The 18,761-nt window shown below is 35.6% G+C and overlaps 1 protein-coding gene and 1 long non-coding RNA gene across 2 annotated transcripts; one reads left to right on the top strand and one right to left on the bottom strand.

The window, feature by feature from the left end:
- Positions 1-2,106: 2,106 nt before the first annotated feature.
- Positions 2,107-7,167, bottom strand: LOC130246213 (uncharacterized). The gene is made up of 3 exons (XR_008839414.1): positions 7,094-7,167; positions 2,836-2,939; positions 2,107-2,448 (listed from the first exon to the last, which is right to left on the bottom strand). It is a non-coding gene; the product is annotated as an uncharacterized LOC130246213 (long non-coding RNA).
- Positions 7,168-8,998: 1,831 nt separating this feature from the next.
- Positions 8,999-16,395, top strand: LOC130246214 (uncharacterized). Its single transcript, XM_056479089.1, has 7 exons — positions 8,999-9,364; positions 9,611-9,748; positions 10,637-10,745; positions 13,375-14,359; positions 14,440-14,598; positions 15,436-15,528; positions 15,749-16,395. Exons 4-7 carry the CDS (start codon positions 13,382-13,384, stop codon positions 15,782-15,784), a joined length of 1,266 nt encoding a protein of 421 aa, XP_056335064.1. The 5' UTR covers positions 8,999-9,364; positions 9,611-9,748; positions 10,637-10,745; positions 13,375-13,381; the 3' UTR covers positions 15,785-16,395.
- Positions 16,396-18,761: the final 2,366 nt, after the last annotated feature.

Genomic DNA, 18,761 nt, shown 5'->3' with positions numbered 1-18,761 from the left:
CTGGACCACAAAACCAGCAATAAGTCTCAATTTTGAAAATGTATATATGTATCAGCTAAACGCTGAATTTGTATTAATATATGGTTTGTTAGGACAGGATATATTTGGATAAATTTAAGATAATTCATATAGAATTATTTCATACATGGAATCTGAGAGTTAAAAAATGTAATTACTGACAAAACTGCCTTACAATTTGTGCACATTAAAATTAACAAAACACATTACTATTATCAGAAATTCTATTTGATAGGCTATTTAGGAAGTTTGCAAAGTGTCTTCATGGAAGATGATCTTTACCTGGTATTCTAAGGATTTTGGCACATACAATGTACTTTTTTACGTATTTTATTTTTTAAGATTAGATTGATTCATTTCTGTTTTTTTGTATGAAAAAGTCATATGAAACTGATTATTTAAAGCCTTTTCCTTTATTAAAATATGAACTCCAGTTGTCCTGTCTAGTATTAAGGGTTCTTGGTTGTAATATAGTCTGAAATACATAAATAATAAAATTGCTTTCAAGTGCCTTCTTTCTTTCAGCCAATATAGCATGGAGCTTCCCACCCCCATGTGCCTGTTTTAGGAAACCCTCTTATTCCATTTTTGCATTAACACATACCCTCCTCACATTTAGAAAGAGGAAGGTAAGCCAGTCTACTTCCTGTCTGTCTGTTTTACAGGCTTTGTAATGTTGCATGGAAGATAAACGTAGTACAGACTGTCTGCAGCATGAAATCATTTGGCAAACATGTAAATAAGTGTTTAGATTGCTAGATTAGATGAACAATAATTATGAGCTACATTTAAAGACTAGTGACACATACACACTGCAGTCTTGTCTATTTGAACCCTATAAAATCTTGCTAATATAAACACTCTTTACAGTGGAACATAAGCTCTTAGTGCAAACTGTGCATTATACTGCTGCCTATATGAAGTATGCATTAAGTTTCAAACCGTGGTTATTGTGGTTGGATAGGGCATATATTTGGAACTAGTTGAAAAATTATAGGCGAGAAAAGATGTGCTATTCGTTTTCAGGGCCATTTCAATGTGAATGGAATTACCAGGATTTAATAAAAAAAAAATTTAATTCCCAATAATTCAATTTAGTCTCATGCACACTACCAGGGCCTTCATTTCTGATGTAATACATTTCAAGTTCAGTCCTACAAAAGTATGTCTGTATTACTTGTAAAAAAAAATACCTACAAAATGACTTTTTTCCTGTAAGTTTAAATATTGGTGTTAACCAAGCTAGTGCATAAACAAAATACAAGCTAATATTATTTTCATTTTGTGGCCTGTGACATGAATAACATTCTACTCATAGCAATAGTACTGTGGTTGAGTCGTCAAATTGAAAGGATTAAATTTGAAGCAGCCTAGAGAAACAGATCACCATTTACAAGCCTTCTAAAAGGAAAGTGGTAGTTGTGGTAATAAACAGCCATGTGCAATATTACCAACAGTTTCTTATGAATGCAGTACAAATTTTTGTTTTTTTTGTCCATAATGTGCAGCTTACAATATATGGGTCAATTTGAGAAGGAAGCCAACATACAATATAAGCTCTAATGAATCAAAACAAGTTTACTGTACAGAGAAACTACACAAACATCCAAAACTTTCAGCAGCAAGGTGCAGAAGAACTAACACTACAATTAGCTTCAATCAATTTATTGATCTAAGCCCAAGCCAACATGTTTGTGTAAACAATCTAAAGAATCTTAGTTTATGCTTCTTTAAACACATGTACAATGAGGCTGTAACTTTCAATTAAACTGCATTTTCATACTGCAAGTTATGCCAGTTAACAAAAATAAATAACCACTGCTGTAAATTTAAGGACCAGAGCACACATACAATTATCAAATTTATTGAAAAGGTCAATAACGCAAGTTAGAGCACTGCAAGGATACCATCACATGCTTTTTCTATAGTGCTTTATATAAAAGCCACTTGTCAAAGCAGATTGCAACACATTCAATAGTCTTAGGTACAAACTGGTCATTGCGAGAGAGAGAGGGAAAAAAAAAAAAAAAAAAAAAAAAAAAAAAAAAAAAAAAAAAAAAAAGCACATTGTTCATAAGAATGATGGATTTATAATATGATTTTTGTCAGTACAACTACAAAATGGCTAAAGGATTAACTAGGACAACTCTATGGACCCAAAAAAAAAAAAAAACCAAGTCAAAAGTAGCAAGGAACCAAAGCTCAACCAACATAAGGAAACCAGGCTCAATTGGGGGCTGGGACTACATTGTCACAGAGTGTCCTTCTTGGTGGAGTAACAGGACACAGTTGGATTTTGGCATTGTGCGTTTAAGCTGGCCATGAAGATTTGATTGGTCTCATCCTTGATAGGTTCTTATGAATGTCCTGATTGCATAGGACTGTTGGGATTGTTGCAAGTGCATACCGATCATCTGGGCTGGATACAGGCTGGACAAAGACAGAAAGACAAAAATCATAGATGCCATTCTTCTCTCAATGGTCTTCAAGAGGGTTCCCATTCAAGTTCTAAATCAATGGAGCCAATCTCATGGGATTTGGAGTTCAAAATCTTGCTTTAAATGCTTTAATTTTGGAACAGTGGCATTCTGTTTATTTGAACTCTCATTAACACTTACACAAGAAACCAAGTTATGTGTATGCAGTTTCATACATGAGCATTAAGCTGCTGCATAACTGCCCACACCTGTAACTGCCTCAGCTTTAGTCTAGGTCAAAAAGCTTAAGCTCCAACATACTGACAAACAATGGAGCATCAGCACATGACCAACTAACAAGTACTGATCAGCTTGAAGTGTGTTTATGTACGTGACTTACCAGGGTTACAGTTTGAGAGCAGAGAGACAGTAGCACTTTGGAGATGGTGAGTGCTGGACTCCAGTTGTCTCTTATTGTAGTGGTAGATCCTCACATGAAGTGACCTGTCGGTTAAGAATATGACAAGTTGATTTGAATATAATGATAAGAGAATTCAAGAGATTCAGTGATTATGGTTTAAAAAAAAAATACATTTTTTTTTTTTTTTTTTTTAACCAGCATCCACCATGATGGAGAACCTGGGCAAGACAACCCAATTTCAATGAAAACCATCAATTATGGTGTTAAGCAAATCAGAATAAAGCACACAACAAAAGACTGAAGCTGCGGTCACACTTGACTTTTCCTCCCATAGACTTCCATTCATACGCACGAGAATGCGTCAGACCAGAAACGCAGGGTCATGCGTCGAGTTTCGCAGGTTGCTGCGGTGCAAAGTTCAAGCTTGGTGAACTCACCTGCGAAATCGCATCACTTGACTGCGTGAGACCAATCGAGGACCAAAACAGGACCTCTCTGGACAGAAATTTAAAACATGGAGCAATCGCTCGCTTTTTTTTAATGTCTAATCATGTTGTTTAATACCGCCCCTTTTCGCAGCGCCGCACGACAGAATTTCGCACACACAAAGCCCAGTGTGACCGTAGCTTAAGACCTGAAAAGCAACCCTGTTAGCACACAGGCTTAAATACACAGACACTATTAAGTGTAATGAAACACAGGTGATATCAATTAAAAAGAGCAATGAAGGATTGGCAATAAACAAGAAGATAACAAATGAAAAGTCCAATAAGTTACACAAACACACCAATTTCTGTTCAGAAGGGTTCTTCCCTATGCCCTAATCCTTTCCAAGTGTGACAGCTCGAGGGTATGAATGGTGTAGGGGTCAAAAAATGCTTCTTTTTGGAACACACTTCTGAGACATAATAATAAGACAATAAATGAGGTGTGCCTTTGTTGCACGTTTAGTGCGCTGTTTGAAACCCACAAAACATGCTTGGAATGATGAGCACATTGTGCTGGTTGCACTCAATTTATTTATTTGCTTATTTGTTAATCAATTAATTTATTTATTTTTGTATGTTTGTATATTAATAATAGTGATTTATTTTATAATTATTTTATTTATATCTTCATTTTTAATTTATTTTGTTTTGTTTTAACTTTAACTTGTTTAAATGTCCAACTTCCAAATTTTTCAGCTTTTATATTCCTTAATTACTTATTCTCAGGGCCACTATATCAAAGTTGATGTTTAGCTGGATCATGTTGGTGTTTCATAGCATCCAATTTTTATGAGGTGGGTCGTTAGCTCAACTCCCAACCTGGAAGACCAGGACATACACTACGGACAATTTAGCTAACCTAATTCACCTATAGTGCATGTCTTTGGAAACTCCACACAGAAATGCCAACTGGCCCAGCCGAGACTCGAACCAACAACTTTCTTGCTGTGAGGCAACAGCGCTGCCCACTGCACCACTGTGTCACCCCTGCATGTATATCAATAAAGATCTACTTACTAATTTAACTTTTCTCTTTCGTCATATGGGTTCAGATAGTGCCTCTGTCCTGCTGCACTTCAGCAAAATTCAGCATCACAAGAAAATGGACCACCTTGTATCATATAACATATATCAACCAATCAGCGCGGTTGTCAAGGCAGAATTTCAAGCACAACCAAACATTTTAAGCAGAGACATTGTGAATCGTTTAAAGAAATTAAAATGTTGAGTTCAGAGAACTTAAAATATTAATGAAATGTTTTTTTTAATTCCTAATGAGTAAGTTGAACACACCTGTTTAAGTTTTGATCCCAAAACTTGGTATTTTAAGTAATGTCAAGTTATATTAACTTAACATCTTTAGTAATGACAACAATATATATATATATATATATATATATATATATATATATATATATATATATATATATATATATATATATATATATATATATATATACCATTTAAAATCCAAAGGCCCCTTCAAAGTGGCCAACTTTGAGCACTTCTTTTGGAACAACACTTCAATATGCAATATAGCGGTCATTTTTGTTTTCACTTTGAAGACCCCTTCGAAGGGCAATATTTCCCATTTGGAATGCATCAATAGAATTTGTGCAGAATCCTTCTGCTACCGTTTACAATTGGAAACATGTTAACATATTGTAGTCAGAAACATATCGTAATCCATGTTTTTGGTACAAACAGTGAAGCCTTAATCTTAAACTGTTGAGCTTTTCCCCATTACAGTCACGCTAGGTCAGCTAGTTATTTTGTGTTTACATGAGTGTTTACAGTACAAAAAACATACAAATATTAAAAAAAAAAAAAACTGGAAGTGTTTACATATAGGATAAACAGTGACACAATAAACATTGGCAAGAAGCACAAGGCTGTCAGGGCAGAACCATGACAGATTCTGAACATTTTAGTATATGCAGTGAAGCCAGTAATCTCAAATTGTCCTAAGGGTCCCTCACAACACTTTATATTGTTTATATATTCATTGTCTGATTAATATATCTTTATTAAAACAACACTAACTTGGAGAACTAAGGATAGGGGACCTCCATTTGTAGATGTTGATATCCTTCAGATGAATGCAGAAGCTATTCTAAAATATTAGATTTAGATGCATAGTATGCACTCCTTGTAAGTGTGTCATAATCCTTGAAAATTGAAGGCCAAAACACAACAACAACAACAACAACCAAACAATAATAATCCAACAATGTTGACTCAGAAAATTTCACAAATAAATTAAAGAAGAAATTATAATTAGCAGAGTTCATGAGAATGGAAATACAATTTTGTAAAACACGCGAGCTATCTTTGTTTTATTGACATCCACAATGTAGACATTTGTACACAGTAGAAATACATTGATATCAATTGTGTGTTTGTTTTTGGCATTAACATATGTTGTTTACAATTCAATTCAGTTCACCTTTATTTGTATAGTGCTTTTACAATGTAGATTGTGTCAAAGCAGTTTCACATAAAAAGTCATAGTAAATTGGAACAGTGTAGTTTAGTTTGTAGTGTTTAAGTTCAGTTCAGTTTAGCTCAGTTCAGTGTGGTTTAAAAATCACTACTGAGAGTCCAAACACTGAAGAGCAAATCCAACGATGCGTAGCTCTACTGATTCCAAACCATGCAAGCTAGAGGCGACAGCAGAGAGGGAAAAAAAACGTCACTAATTTACAGTCTGTGGATATGGCACTGTAAGAATATGACAGGACTGAGGACCACTAATCTATTAGGCCTATTTCTTGCGCTATTGTCAAAAAGCCTAAAGGGGAGCTAATGGAGTTTCTATCATAATTTGAAATCAATCTTAATATAACATGAACAACAACATGAAAAACTTAACCCTTTACCGCATGGTTTTGCCATGTGGCAACATAACATTTATGCTAATTTCCCTGCCACTGTTTCTTTAAGACCAGCATTAAAAAAATTCTTGGAAAGAGAAGACCTTCTTTCTGTGGCGTGATTTCTGACAGACAGGCGTTTATTGTGAGTAGTTCCTGAATGCAAATGTAAACGTCAATAAAAATAAAGGATCAAATTATGTCAGATCCTGGAGAAAATATATATATTTAATGCATGTTGTATACATGATAATGCAATATTATGCTTGTTTTCAATAATATTTAACAAAACAGATTGGAATAAATAAAAGCTGTTGGAATATGAGTTGTTGGAAAGTATGTATGAGGTGTCATTTACATATACTGCGCAAAAGCGTATAATACTGCAACATCAATTAAATCAACAAAATTATTAATTATAAGGAATGTTCTAAATTTGAAATTTCTAAGTTGGATCCACCATTAGACGTTGTTGCCATATGTTTATGTTTTCCAAATTTTTTACAGCACTTCAAGTTAAGCTATTCTATGAAAATAAAAACCGTCAAAAATGTTTTATAGATCTATCATAATGCATGCAGTAGAGGGATAATACTGGATGATTAAAATTCATATTGCTGTTTCTGCATGTGTAGTTGTTTAGTATAGTAATTATTACAGTTTATTTTAATCAAAATGTCAGTCAAAAACACATAAAAACAGTCCTCTATTGATCTTAAGTCTTAAACTCCACTCACTGCCAACTTACTTTTATCTCACTTCATAATAGAAAACAGTCTGTCCCAATTTTTTTGCATAACATTCACATGCTTTCCTTACATGATAAAAAAAATTGACATCATTGTAATATGACATAATCAAAAACATATTTCTTACTGTCTGATCAGAGGATCAAGAGAGTGTTTGTCGGGAACCACCATTGTAATTTCCTGGCAATAAGAAGTGTCAATATTACAGTACATAAGATAATCATTCTAGATTCACGATTAATGTTTTTTTTTAGAGATTTTACTATCCAAGAGCACAAATAGATTATAACCAGAATGGAGCATTGGGAACTGTTTGTAACAGCCATTGTGCTCAAAGACTGTTTTTAACTTCCTCTGCTTCAGTGTGTGTGCAGACAGGAAGTGTAAGAAAGGATTTCCTTTTCATCATCATCATCATAAAAAAAAAAATCACATTTCACTATTAATTTAAAGCAAATGATCTCTAAAAAGTGCAACCCCATAGGAAATACCAAATTTAGAAAAGTAAAAAAAAAATTACAAAAACATAGTTTTAGATTTAAATCACTTTGTCCAATACATTTGAGAGGCTACATAGAGAAAGAAAGCAAGAGAGAAAGAGAAATTAGACCAAATTTGATAACACCAAACTCTGAAAATTGTGGCACATTCATTCATTCATCCATTTTCTTTTCGGCGTAGTCCCTTTATTAATCCGGGGTCGCCACAGCGGAATGAACCACCAACTTATCCAGCACGTTTTTACGCAGCGGATGCCCTTCCAGCCACAACCCATCTCTGGGAACTAACCATACATACTCATTCACACTCATACACTACAGACAGTTTAGACTACCCAATTCTCCTGTACCGCATGTCTTTGGACTGTGGAGGAAACCGGAGCACCCGAAGGAAACCCACACGAATGTAAGGAGAACATGCAAACTCCACACAGATACGCCAACTGACCCAGCTGAGGCTTGAACCAGTGACCTTCTGGCTATGAGGCGACAGCACTACCTACTAACAATTGCGGCACATTTTAGGTGAAAATTCCACAAAATCACAAAAATCACATCTTGCCACAAAGAATGTCAGCTGGATAAAACTAAAGCAAGATCATTTCCTAAATGCTAAACCGTTGTACAAAGTTATTCATACCCTTTGCAGACTGTCACAGTCTAAGAAAAAATCCAAAGTTCTATAACATTCCAAACAATACAAGCTGCACTGTAAAAAATCCAACTTGACAAATGTTGAAATGGCTTGTTTTTTTTTGTTGGTTCAGCAAAAACCTGTAAAAAATTCGGTACAACTACATTTAACACATTCAATCAACTTAAACAAAGGTTTTATTCATTAAGTTAAAAAGATTAGTTTTGTGAGCAACACTTTGCTAGTTCATCCAAAAAAGCTTCTGCCAACTTGTTTTTTTGTGTTAAGTCAACTTTTTTTAATGCAATGAACATACAAGTAGCATATAACCTTTTGTTGATTGAAAAGGTTTCAAACATGTTAAATGTTCTAAAAAGAATAATCAATGGCAGTATAGAACCTTTCATAGTCTGTATTAAAAAGTAAAGGCTGACTGAAAATGCTATTATTATTTATTATTAATAATAGAATAATAAATATTGTTATTCTTCTCATTGTTATTAAAAACAACAAAAACACTACAATATTTATATTAACTTCATTTGAAACTTTTAATTTGCAATTTAACTTAATTTTGTGCACATTTGCAGAAATAGGTTATGCACATTTTCATCTCGTGTTTACAAAAAGATATGGAGCATACTTTGATATTCCAATATTTATAAATAAACCACGCACTCAAAAATATGTTTCCCGAAGGACGATATAGCATCATTCTAGTGATGGGTCGTTCTTGAACGATTCGTTCATTTTGAACAAATCTTCAATATGACTCGGGAACTACGAGTCCTCTCAGGGAGTGATTCGTTCATCCGCGCGTGCGCACATTTGTGCAGGTGGTATCGTTCATTTCAAGTCTTTTGAGCCGTTCATCGCGGAAAGGCATACGCCAGTCATTTGCGTTTAGAGCAGGTTTAGAGCCGGAAAGTGAATTGATCCGTTCATCTCTCGAGTCCCCTATCGGGTTTGAGTCATTCGTTCCTCACGTCCAATCATATGCGTTTAGAGCCGGAAAGAGATTTGATCCGTTCAGCACTCGAGTCCTCGTGTTTGAGTCATTCTATCGCGTGATGAACGAACGACTCAAGAACCAGAAGACTCGAAAGGTGAACTAATCATCATGGCTCCTGTCTGCTCAGACTGTGTACATTGATTAAGATTATATGTGACTGTCAGAGTAACGTGAACGAACCACTGACATTTGAAAACATGAAGAGGTGAGCTGAGCAAAGAGACAAAAATACCTTTATAGACAAAAGAGCAGGTAAACATTGAATTAATATTTTCTCCTCCTTATAGTATTCTATTTATGACTTATTTGTCGTGTGATCAATCTTTTGGGCTCGTTGTAGATGTGTTTGAAAGCAATTCGTAATATTTTAATAATATTTTGGCAAATTGAACCAAATGAACGAAATGACTCGAAAAAAAGATTTGTTCATCTCGATGAACGAGACTCAAAGTTCCGAGTCAGTAAAATGATCCCATCACCACATCATTCTCTCCTAAGCTAAACCACGCCCTCGTTACGCGATGGTTGCGCTTACGTAACGTCAACGTCTCAGTGCGGGAGAAGAGCGGGAGAAACTTCTGGAAGCATTGAACTTCGGTGGGGGACGAGGCAAGCCGTGGAAGAGCAATCTTAATAGTAAGTGTACAAAGATTGTTGTTCTTTGTTTAAGGCACTTCATCTAAATTTGTTGAAAAAACGTTGCTAACTTTGTAAGTTATTAACGTCCATGGACGTTTAAATTGAACTGTGAACTTAACCCTGATCTGTCAAGGTTAAACAATTAACCTTATGGATTTATTTCTGTGATTGATTTTGATATGCAAACTGTTTATAAGTGTAACGTTAACAAAGTGTATTAGATTCATTCATGTTTTTAAAAGCGCAATGGAGAGCCTCGAGACGGAACAGAACACAGACATGTAAAGTCATCTTTTAGTTCAAGGTCCACCTAAATGTTCATATACGCGCAAAAATGTTTATGAATATTATTCACATAATCTCTCTTTTGTTATGTGATAAATGAACATAAAGAGTGAATGAATATGCGCGTTGCCGTAAATCCTATTAGTGTGGCTCTTAAAGTGACAGCGCGTATATTTCAACTGCTTATTATTAAGCAAACAAAATCAAATCAAAACCAAAATAATAGTAATAAATCATTCATTTTGAACTGAAGGTGTATACAGTGAAACACTTGAAAAATAAGATAATTTACTGGCATTTTTAATATCATATTTATCCATGACCAGCCAAGGAACCAGCACAAAACATGTAATTATGCAAGTATAGGTTTTGAAATAAATTACAACAAATACTAAGATTTATATCTCAAGGCAACTAGTAATTCAGATTGATTGCCCTGATCAGTTTATGGGATATTCTGAGGTTATTATTATTGATAGTGTAAGGTTAGTTTCAGAGATGTGCAGTAATGTCATACAACAATAACAATATAATTGTTTGTTTCCTTTTCTATGTGATTAATCTGACTATTAATGTTTGTGTATTTTTTTTTTTTTACAGATCTACATTGATGCAGTGCAGGTACTGTAAATACGCGTCTGCCAGTCAAAATTTGCTGTTAAGACACTACAGGCTCAAGCACTGGTACCCAAGCCGACGTGTACCATTGGTATGTCTGTTCCCTGAGTGTGTCTGCACTTTCAAAACACCAGGTGCACTAAAAAGTCATCTATATAGAGTCCACACAAATTCTGATAAAAGGACAGAGCAAGCCACATTTAACTGTGACTTGTGTGATTATCACAATGTTTGTTCTGAAAAAGTTTTTATGCGGCATCTGGGTACACACCTGAAAAGAAATGAGACTGTACAATGCCCGTTTCTGCACTGTAATTTTCAGACCAATGTCTATGTTACATTTCATAGCCACAAGTCCAAACATCACAAAACACAGACTGCAAGTGATTATAAGTCATCAGTTGTAACTGTCAGTCGCGGAGATTCCGATAACTCACCAGATTCAACTTCAGAGTGCTTTGAAGATACATCAGATAAAGAAATAGAATCAGAAGCCGATGAAGTTGATGTTGACCAAATTCTTGAGAAGAAATTGGCGTGTCTGTTTCTTTGTATGCAGACAGAATTGGGTGTATCTAGAAATGCTACAAAGCAGATTTTCCATTGTCTCAATGAAATACAAATTCTTTCTAAACCATCCATAGAAAAGGTAATTCAAGATATTTTATGCAACCATAACTGTAATGTTGAGCAGTCAGTAATCACAGAAATCACTGAGGCTGTGCACAGGATAAATCCTCTTTATGCTACCACTGAAAAGGGAACCTTGTCTACTGATTATAAACGGAACATTTATTTCAAACAACATTTTGATGTTGTTGAACCAGTTGAGTTTGTGTTCAGTAGACCAAAAAACAAAACCTTTGTGTATGTTCCGATTCTTGAGGTCTTGAAAAAGTTTCTAAGCACTAGTGAGATAAGTCAGAAGACTTTTTCTAATACTTCCACAAATGGCTTTTATGCATCTTGTTTTGATGGCCAGCACTTTAAAGAGCATCCTTTGCTCTGTGCTGAGAATTTCTCTATATCACTTGGCCTGTATATTGATGACTTTGAAGTTGCCAATCCATTGGGAACTTCGCGTAAAAAACACAAGATTACAGCAGTCTACTGGGTGATTCTGAACTGGCCCTCCCAATTCAGAACAAATTTGCACTCTATTCAACTAGCCCTGTTGGGTAAGAGTTGTGATGTAAGAGAATATGGCTAAAACATGTTTTTTGAGCCATTAATGAAGGATATACAGACACTTGAGAAGGAGGGTTTGTATTTAGATCAGTTTGGGGAAAATTTCAAAGGAACTGTTGTGACTGTGTCTGCAGACAATCTAGGGGCACATGGCCTGGCGGGATTCCAGGAATGTTTTCATGTTGGCAAGTTCTGTAGGTTTTGTCTTGCTTCTTTTCAGGACATACAGACATCTAGTGTGAGCAAGGGACATTTTCCCCTAAGAAATATTCAACAGCACAATCAGTTTGTTGAGGAATTGAAAGCAAACCCAGCTTTGTCAAATGTGCAGGGGGTAAAAGGTGAATGTGTCTTGCAGTCTCATCTCGATTGGTTTCATCCAGTAACCGGATTTCCGCCCGATCCGTTGCACGATTTGTTTGAAGGAATTGTGCCATTTGAGTTGTCTTTGTGTCTCCAGAAGCTAATAGCTGAAAAGTATTTCACTCTTGACCAGTTGAATGGTACAATTCAATCTTTCCCTTACTGCTTTTCTGACAAGGTGAACCGCCCTCAAAAAATACCCAAATCATTTTCCTCCAAAAAATCAATTGGTGGAAATGGGCATGAAAATTGGACCCTGATTAGGCTCCTACCACTCATGATTGGTCACATTGTTCCAGAAACTAATAAAGCATGGCAACTTTTGATGGAACTGAAAGATATAGTTGAGCTTGTTGTTTCACCCAAATTTTCAGAGGACAGTCTTTCCTACCTGGAGACTAAAATATCAGACCATCGCAGCCTTTTTCAAGAAGTGTTTCCAAATGAAAAATTAAAACCAAAACACCATTTCCTGGAACACTACCCAGGCCTCATACGCTACTTTGGTCCTTGTGTGGAGTTGTGGACAATGCGGTTTGAGGCTAAGCATAGTTTCTTTAAATGAGTTGTCCATAACACACACAATTACAAAAACATATTACAGACATTGTCTACCCAGCACCAACTGATGGTTGCACATGCCCTGCAGTCTCCCAACTTCTTCACACAGTCCATTCATGTTGAAAAATTAAACGTTTTGAAGATGTCCTCTCTAGAAAGACGGGTGAAAATAGCTGTAGAGAAAAAGTTTTCCAACTTTAAAACTGTATCTCTTGCGTCAAATGCTGTGATGCATGGGACCTCATACTCCAAAGATATGATGGTGTCAGTTGGACTCTGTGGTGGCTTGCCAAAGTTTGCAAAGATCTGGTGCATTTTGTTAGTGGACAGTGAGGTCTCATTTGTGCTGGAGAGATATTCTTCTTGGTATGTAGAACATCTTGGGGCCTTTAAGGTTGAATCTCTACCATACGAAGATCTGATTGTTACTGAGCTGAGGTGTTTACATGACTTCTATCCACTTGTAGCCTACAGTATTGGAAGAAACCTCATGGTGACACCGAAACGTTTTTTGTTACATTAAAGTGAATTTGTCCTCTAAAACTGATAGAGGCATTAACATAAGCACACAAGTTAACATGATTACTCAAATGTTTTTTTAATTTCAGAAGAACAATGTTGCTGCGAGTGATTGTAGCTCCAGATTGCATACAAAAGCTGTCACTTAACGATGTGCCGAAATCAGTTGATGAGCTAAAAGAGATACTTTGCAACAAACTGAAAATTACTACAAACTTTGTGATCCAGTATGAGGACCCTGATTTTGGTGGTCAGCTTTGCAATTTGAGTAGCATAGAAGAACTTCCTCCTGATAAGGCCACGCTAAAAATTTTCTGGGAAGTGTTAAAAACAGCATCAGAAACTGAAACAGAAGAACAAAGAAATGAGAGCCCTGCATCTAACTCTGATTTTACACTTGACACTGCAAGTATTTCGTCCAATCTCTCCAGTCCATCATCTTCCACAGTCAGAGAAGAACGCTGGCCACAAGTTTTTGTGATACCAAAATTTTCTTATGACGTTGAGTTCAGACTGAGGAAAGCAAATGAAGTCTATGAAAAACAGAAGACTACCATGGATGTTACACGAGATGTGAAGACTGAAATACTGGAAACGTTGGCGGAAACAATGTACTCTTTTAAAGCTTACCCCACTGATCCAGAATTGGAGCAAGTGGCAGTTGCATTAGTTTCCACACATCCATGTTTGAGGGAACTTGGCTGTGACACCGGATGCAAGGGCTGGAAGATGAGTTTAAGATTTAAAATGGGAAATTATAGACAAAAATTACGCAGTTCTGGATGTTTTGAGCTAGATAATAAAAGAAATGATGGATCAAGAATTCCACCAAAGAAACCAAGAAGATCAGAAATCAACTTTCTTCCAGACAATCCTGTTGGTTTGGATGATGCTACATTGGAGCAAGAAAGAGAACAGCTTGAGCTAGAAGTCAAGAGAAAGAACATGGATATGGCAATTCTGAAAACCAAGATGGAAACTACTTTCCCGCTCAGAAGAAAAGAAATTATTACTGAGCAGCCCTTGGTACATGTGGTCAAAAACAGATGGCCTGGCCTGTTTTTGCAAGAGCAGGTAATTGTCATTTTGTCAAATTTGTCACTATTTTCTTTTTAAATAATTGTTCATAGATCTTTTTTTGTTAACTTCCCCAGGTTTGTGCCGAGTTCCAAAGGATCACTTGTGTTGACCTCAAAAAATCATTCATGGCGAATCTCCACAAACACAGCAATGCCCTGATCAAACTGTATCGAACAAAGTGCAAAGACCTTGCAGACAACATGAAAATGATACTGGACCATTTTGATAATCAGGTATGATTCCTTGTAAACCTTTTGGTGTTTTTACCTGTAAATATTTACAATTTATGTAACAAATTCGTAACACAGCTCTTCTTTTACGTGTAGTTATATGTTTAGGTAATTTGTTAATTTCTGTTTCATTTAGTAAATTACTGATGACGGGTTGTTAAAATCACTGACTTTCGTACCAATTGGTACAGACATATTAAAAACATTCATGTTAACATTTAAGCACTGTTATGCAGGTTCTTAAACACTGCTGATTAGCCATTGTGTTGATGTGCTCAACAGATCTGACCGTGATTGGCTCCAGTGATCATCGCTTCACCGCTCTACACCAAGTGCTTTCACATGGGCACTTAACTGTTTGAAACCCGTGTTTATCAGGATCTGTCCCTAAGCAGATATAAGCTTTTAAATGCCTGTGTACGTGTATCAGTGTAAGCACTTGGTGAAGAGTGGTGAAGCGATGATCTTAGCGATGTTCATTTTGTCCGGTAACCTATTTACTGACATTTAGATTTTGACAGATCAGTCAAATGGTAAAAAATTGAATAAAAGTATATTTTTGTTTGTAGAAAGAAAATCTGCAAAAATCTGTATTGGCAGGTCACATTTGACCTTAAAATCTGAGATTTAAATCAGTCAAGAAAATTGCAGTCAGTTTATCTCTAAAACAACACCATCCTAATGTTATTACTTAGTAATTTTAAGCAACTCTATCCTAATGTTGTTATTACTTCTGAAATAATTATTAGGTAAAATAACTGTTTTTGTATTTTTTTTTTAAACACATTGTTAAAAAAAAAAGATTTTATCCATTGTTAATTATTTATATCCTTCCTACAGACAACAGACATCATAATTCACAGAGAAACTACTGCTCTACAGGGACTTCCCTTGTACCTCAGGGAATATGACAAAATAACCAAGACTTGTCTGGTAGGTGTTTAACTTTAAAATCTCATTAAATTTCTAATTTATTTATTTAATGGAAATTGTTGTTGTTTTATTGAATAAAAGAGCTGACATGCAAATGGGTTTTTAAGGAAGGAAACAAAAGTTATTTGCCAGTATCTTTTTTGGGCCTTTTTAAAAAATTATTTAGAGTTCTATACTATGATTTATTTATTATTTGTATTACATTTATATTATTCTTAAGACACTGATTTGGAGGAGACCTACACCAGAGGAGTGAATTTGGCCATCCTTGAAGTGATGGAAGATGACCTCTCACAGGCAACAAAGAGATGTATAAACTTTGGCATCATCCTGGAGGAAACTGTGGTCATGGATGATCTACCAGATTTTTCCACTGCTTTTATGGTACTCTTTGGACTTCTTTACGCACTGAATATTGAGTACCCAAAGGGGCTAAAATACACATTTGAGGCAGTGCAGAATATCTTTGTAGGACTGGGAGTAAAGTCCACAAACAGAGTGCAGTCCCTGAAGAACAAGCTTTTTACTTGGTAAGAGTTGTAAGATGCTTGAAGAAAGGTGCTTTTCTTGTGTACTTTTTGCATTACATTGTTGTTTGACTAGATGTGACTGCATGCTGTGGACTTGTGCATTTGGAAATTAAGACATGCAGTCTTTTTTTTTTGTTTCCTTAATACCTTAAAAAAGTGTTAATGGGTAAACTTGCTCAGTTTGTGTGAGCAAGGGACTTTCACCTTACAGTATGTTCTTACTGTATTACATGCCACTTAGGCACACAGTTTATATTTGGTGGCATTGTTAAAATGTTTGCTGTAGTTACACTACCTCGTTTTTGTACTTTAGTGAAGTACTGCAAGAAAATAAATGTTTTGGTAAAATTTGTGTCTGTTTTGTTTTTGCCTTGTGTGTTTAATCTGATAACATTTTATTTATTAGTATTAATTTCCAATAGTATTTTTTGATTCACTCAACTTCTGTCATTTCAGGCTATTCAGACAAGAAATGTTCAGTTAGCACAACTTAAACTGAGCCATGTGTATTTGCTCTGATAACATATAATTTCTTAGTACTAATTTCCTTTAGTATTTTCTTGTTCACTCAACTTATGTCATTTCAGTCCTGCAGACAAGAAATGTTCAGTTTGCACAACTTAAAAATATTTGTTGTCCTGCAGGTGTAGGTTTCCAGAAAACTACTAATGTTAAGTTGACTCAACTAGACATTTTTTGTTTCACTGACAAATTATTTTCAGTCAGTGTAGCTGATGTTTTCAAAAGTTGAGTAAACAAGAAAAAACAAAAGGAAATTAGTACTAAGTTTTTTTTGTTGAACCGGCTTAAAATTTTTTAGTGTGTTGTAAAGCATCCTAATTACACTGATTCACTGAGAACAGCTGTTTTAATCAACTAAACTAGTGAAAAACTGCAGCTCTCTGCTGTTGGTTTGTGAACAGTCATGACTAAGGCAAAGGGGCTCAGAAATTACTTGTGGCTGCGCATTGTGGCTGCTCACAAGTCAGGTAAGGGCTATAAGACCCCATCTAAATATTTTTAAAATCCAGTGGCTTCAGTGCATAGTATTATTAAAAATACAAAACTTTTTCTACTATAAAAAATCTCACAGGATGTGATTGGAAGCCAAAAGTGACACCAGTGCTGGCTAGCAGCATAGTAAGAGAGGTAATAACAGAACCCAAGATTCAACAGCATGGCCATCCGGGCCCATCTGGGCTCTGCTGGTGGGAGCATATCAAGGCAGACAGTCCAATATACACACCGCTGAGTTCCACTGACGCAGACAGATGAAGACACCACTTGTCCAGAAAAGGCACACTTTGCAGATGCTCATCTGGACAAAGAAGACTTCTGGTTTTCTGTTTTATGGTCAGATGAAGCAAAAATGTAATTGTTTGGCCACAGTGATGCAGCCATCATTTGGTGTGAAAACGGAGAAGCCTTCAACCCTAAGTACAACCCTAATGTTTTGAGGGGTGTTTTACAGATGTTGGACCAGGGAACCTATAGTCACAGTAAACGGCACCATGAAAAAGGAGCAATACATCAAAAAACATCAGGTAGTCTGCAGAGAAACTTGGCCCTGGGCACCAGTGGACATTTCAGCACAACAACCCTAAACACACAACAAAAGTAATGAAGAAATGGTTAGGAGACAAAACATTAACAGTGACCTAAATCCAACCGAGAATCTGTGGAGGGAGCTAAAGATCATGGTAATGGCAAGGAGACCCTCCAACCTGACAGTTGGAGTTGGAGCTCATTGCTAAAGACAGATGGGCAAAAATACCAATAGAGACATGCAAGAAGCTGGTCAGCAATTTTAAGAAGAATCTGATTGCTATAATAGCCATTAAAGGCTTTTCTATTGATTACTAAGAATGGTATGAACAATTTTGGACATGCCACTTTTTGTTCAAATGTAAAGACATATTTATTTTTCACAATGATGCACTGTTAAAAAAATCTGTTATATTTACAGAATAACAAAAACGGTTTTACAGTATTTAGCATTTTCTTTCTTTCTTGGATTTATGGAAAAATTACCACATCTGTGGTTGCCAGTTATTTGCTGTTTTTTTAACATTTTACATTCGTAAATTTAATTTCCAGAATATTCCCGTTAAAATACATTCCACAATGTGTATTTTTCATTGAAAAGATCTAACCTCTTAAATCCCAGAGCAAAATCCTTTCTAGTGTCCTCACTACAGAGGGTTGAATATTGATGAATTGCATTGATGAATGGCATTGATGAATTTAATGAGATAATTAAGTGTCTAATTATTGGAGAATTGAGAATTGAAATTTAAAATAAAAAAATTTAAATTTTATAAAAATAAAACAAATTACACACAAAAATATTTCCCAAGATCCCAGCAGAAGATCATTAAACAACTCCACAAACATCAGGAGACTCACTTATTACTGACCTTTGACTTTATCTTTGTCACATAAACAAAAGCTCTTCCACTTTTGGGCTCTTCAACACTAGTTATTTTGATTGCTATAATTAACTATGATATAACTATTAACAAAGATTTTTTTCCTGTTGACATGCTTATAGTCAGGGGTTAGCACTGTTGCCTCACAGCAAGAAGGTTGCTGGTTCGAGTCCCATCTGGGCCAGTTGGCGTTTCTGTTTGGAGTCTGCATGTTTTCTCTGTGCTCTGGTTTCCCCCACAGTCCAAAGACATGTGCAATAAGTGAATTGGGTAA

This window comes from Danio aesculapii, chromosome 19 (assembly GCF_903798145.1).
Source record: "Danio aesculapii chromosome 19, fDanAes4.1, whole genome shotgun sequence".
Classification (NCBI taxonomy): Eukaryota; Metazoa; Chordata; class Actinopteri; order Cypriniformes; family Danionidae; genus Danio; species Danio aesculapii.
This window is presented reverse-complemented; position numbering and strand designations above follow the sequence as displayed.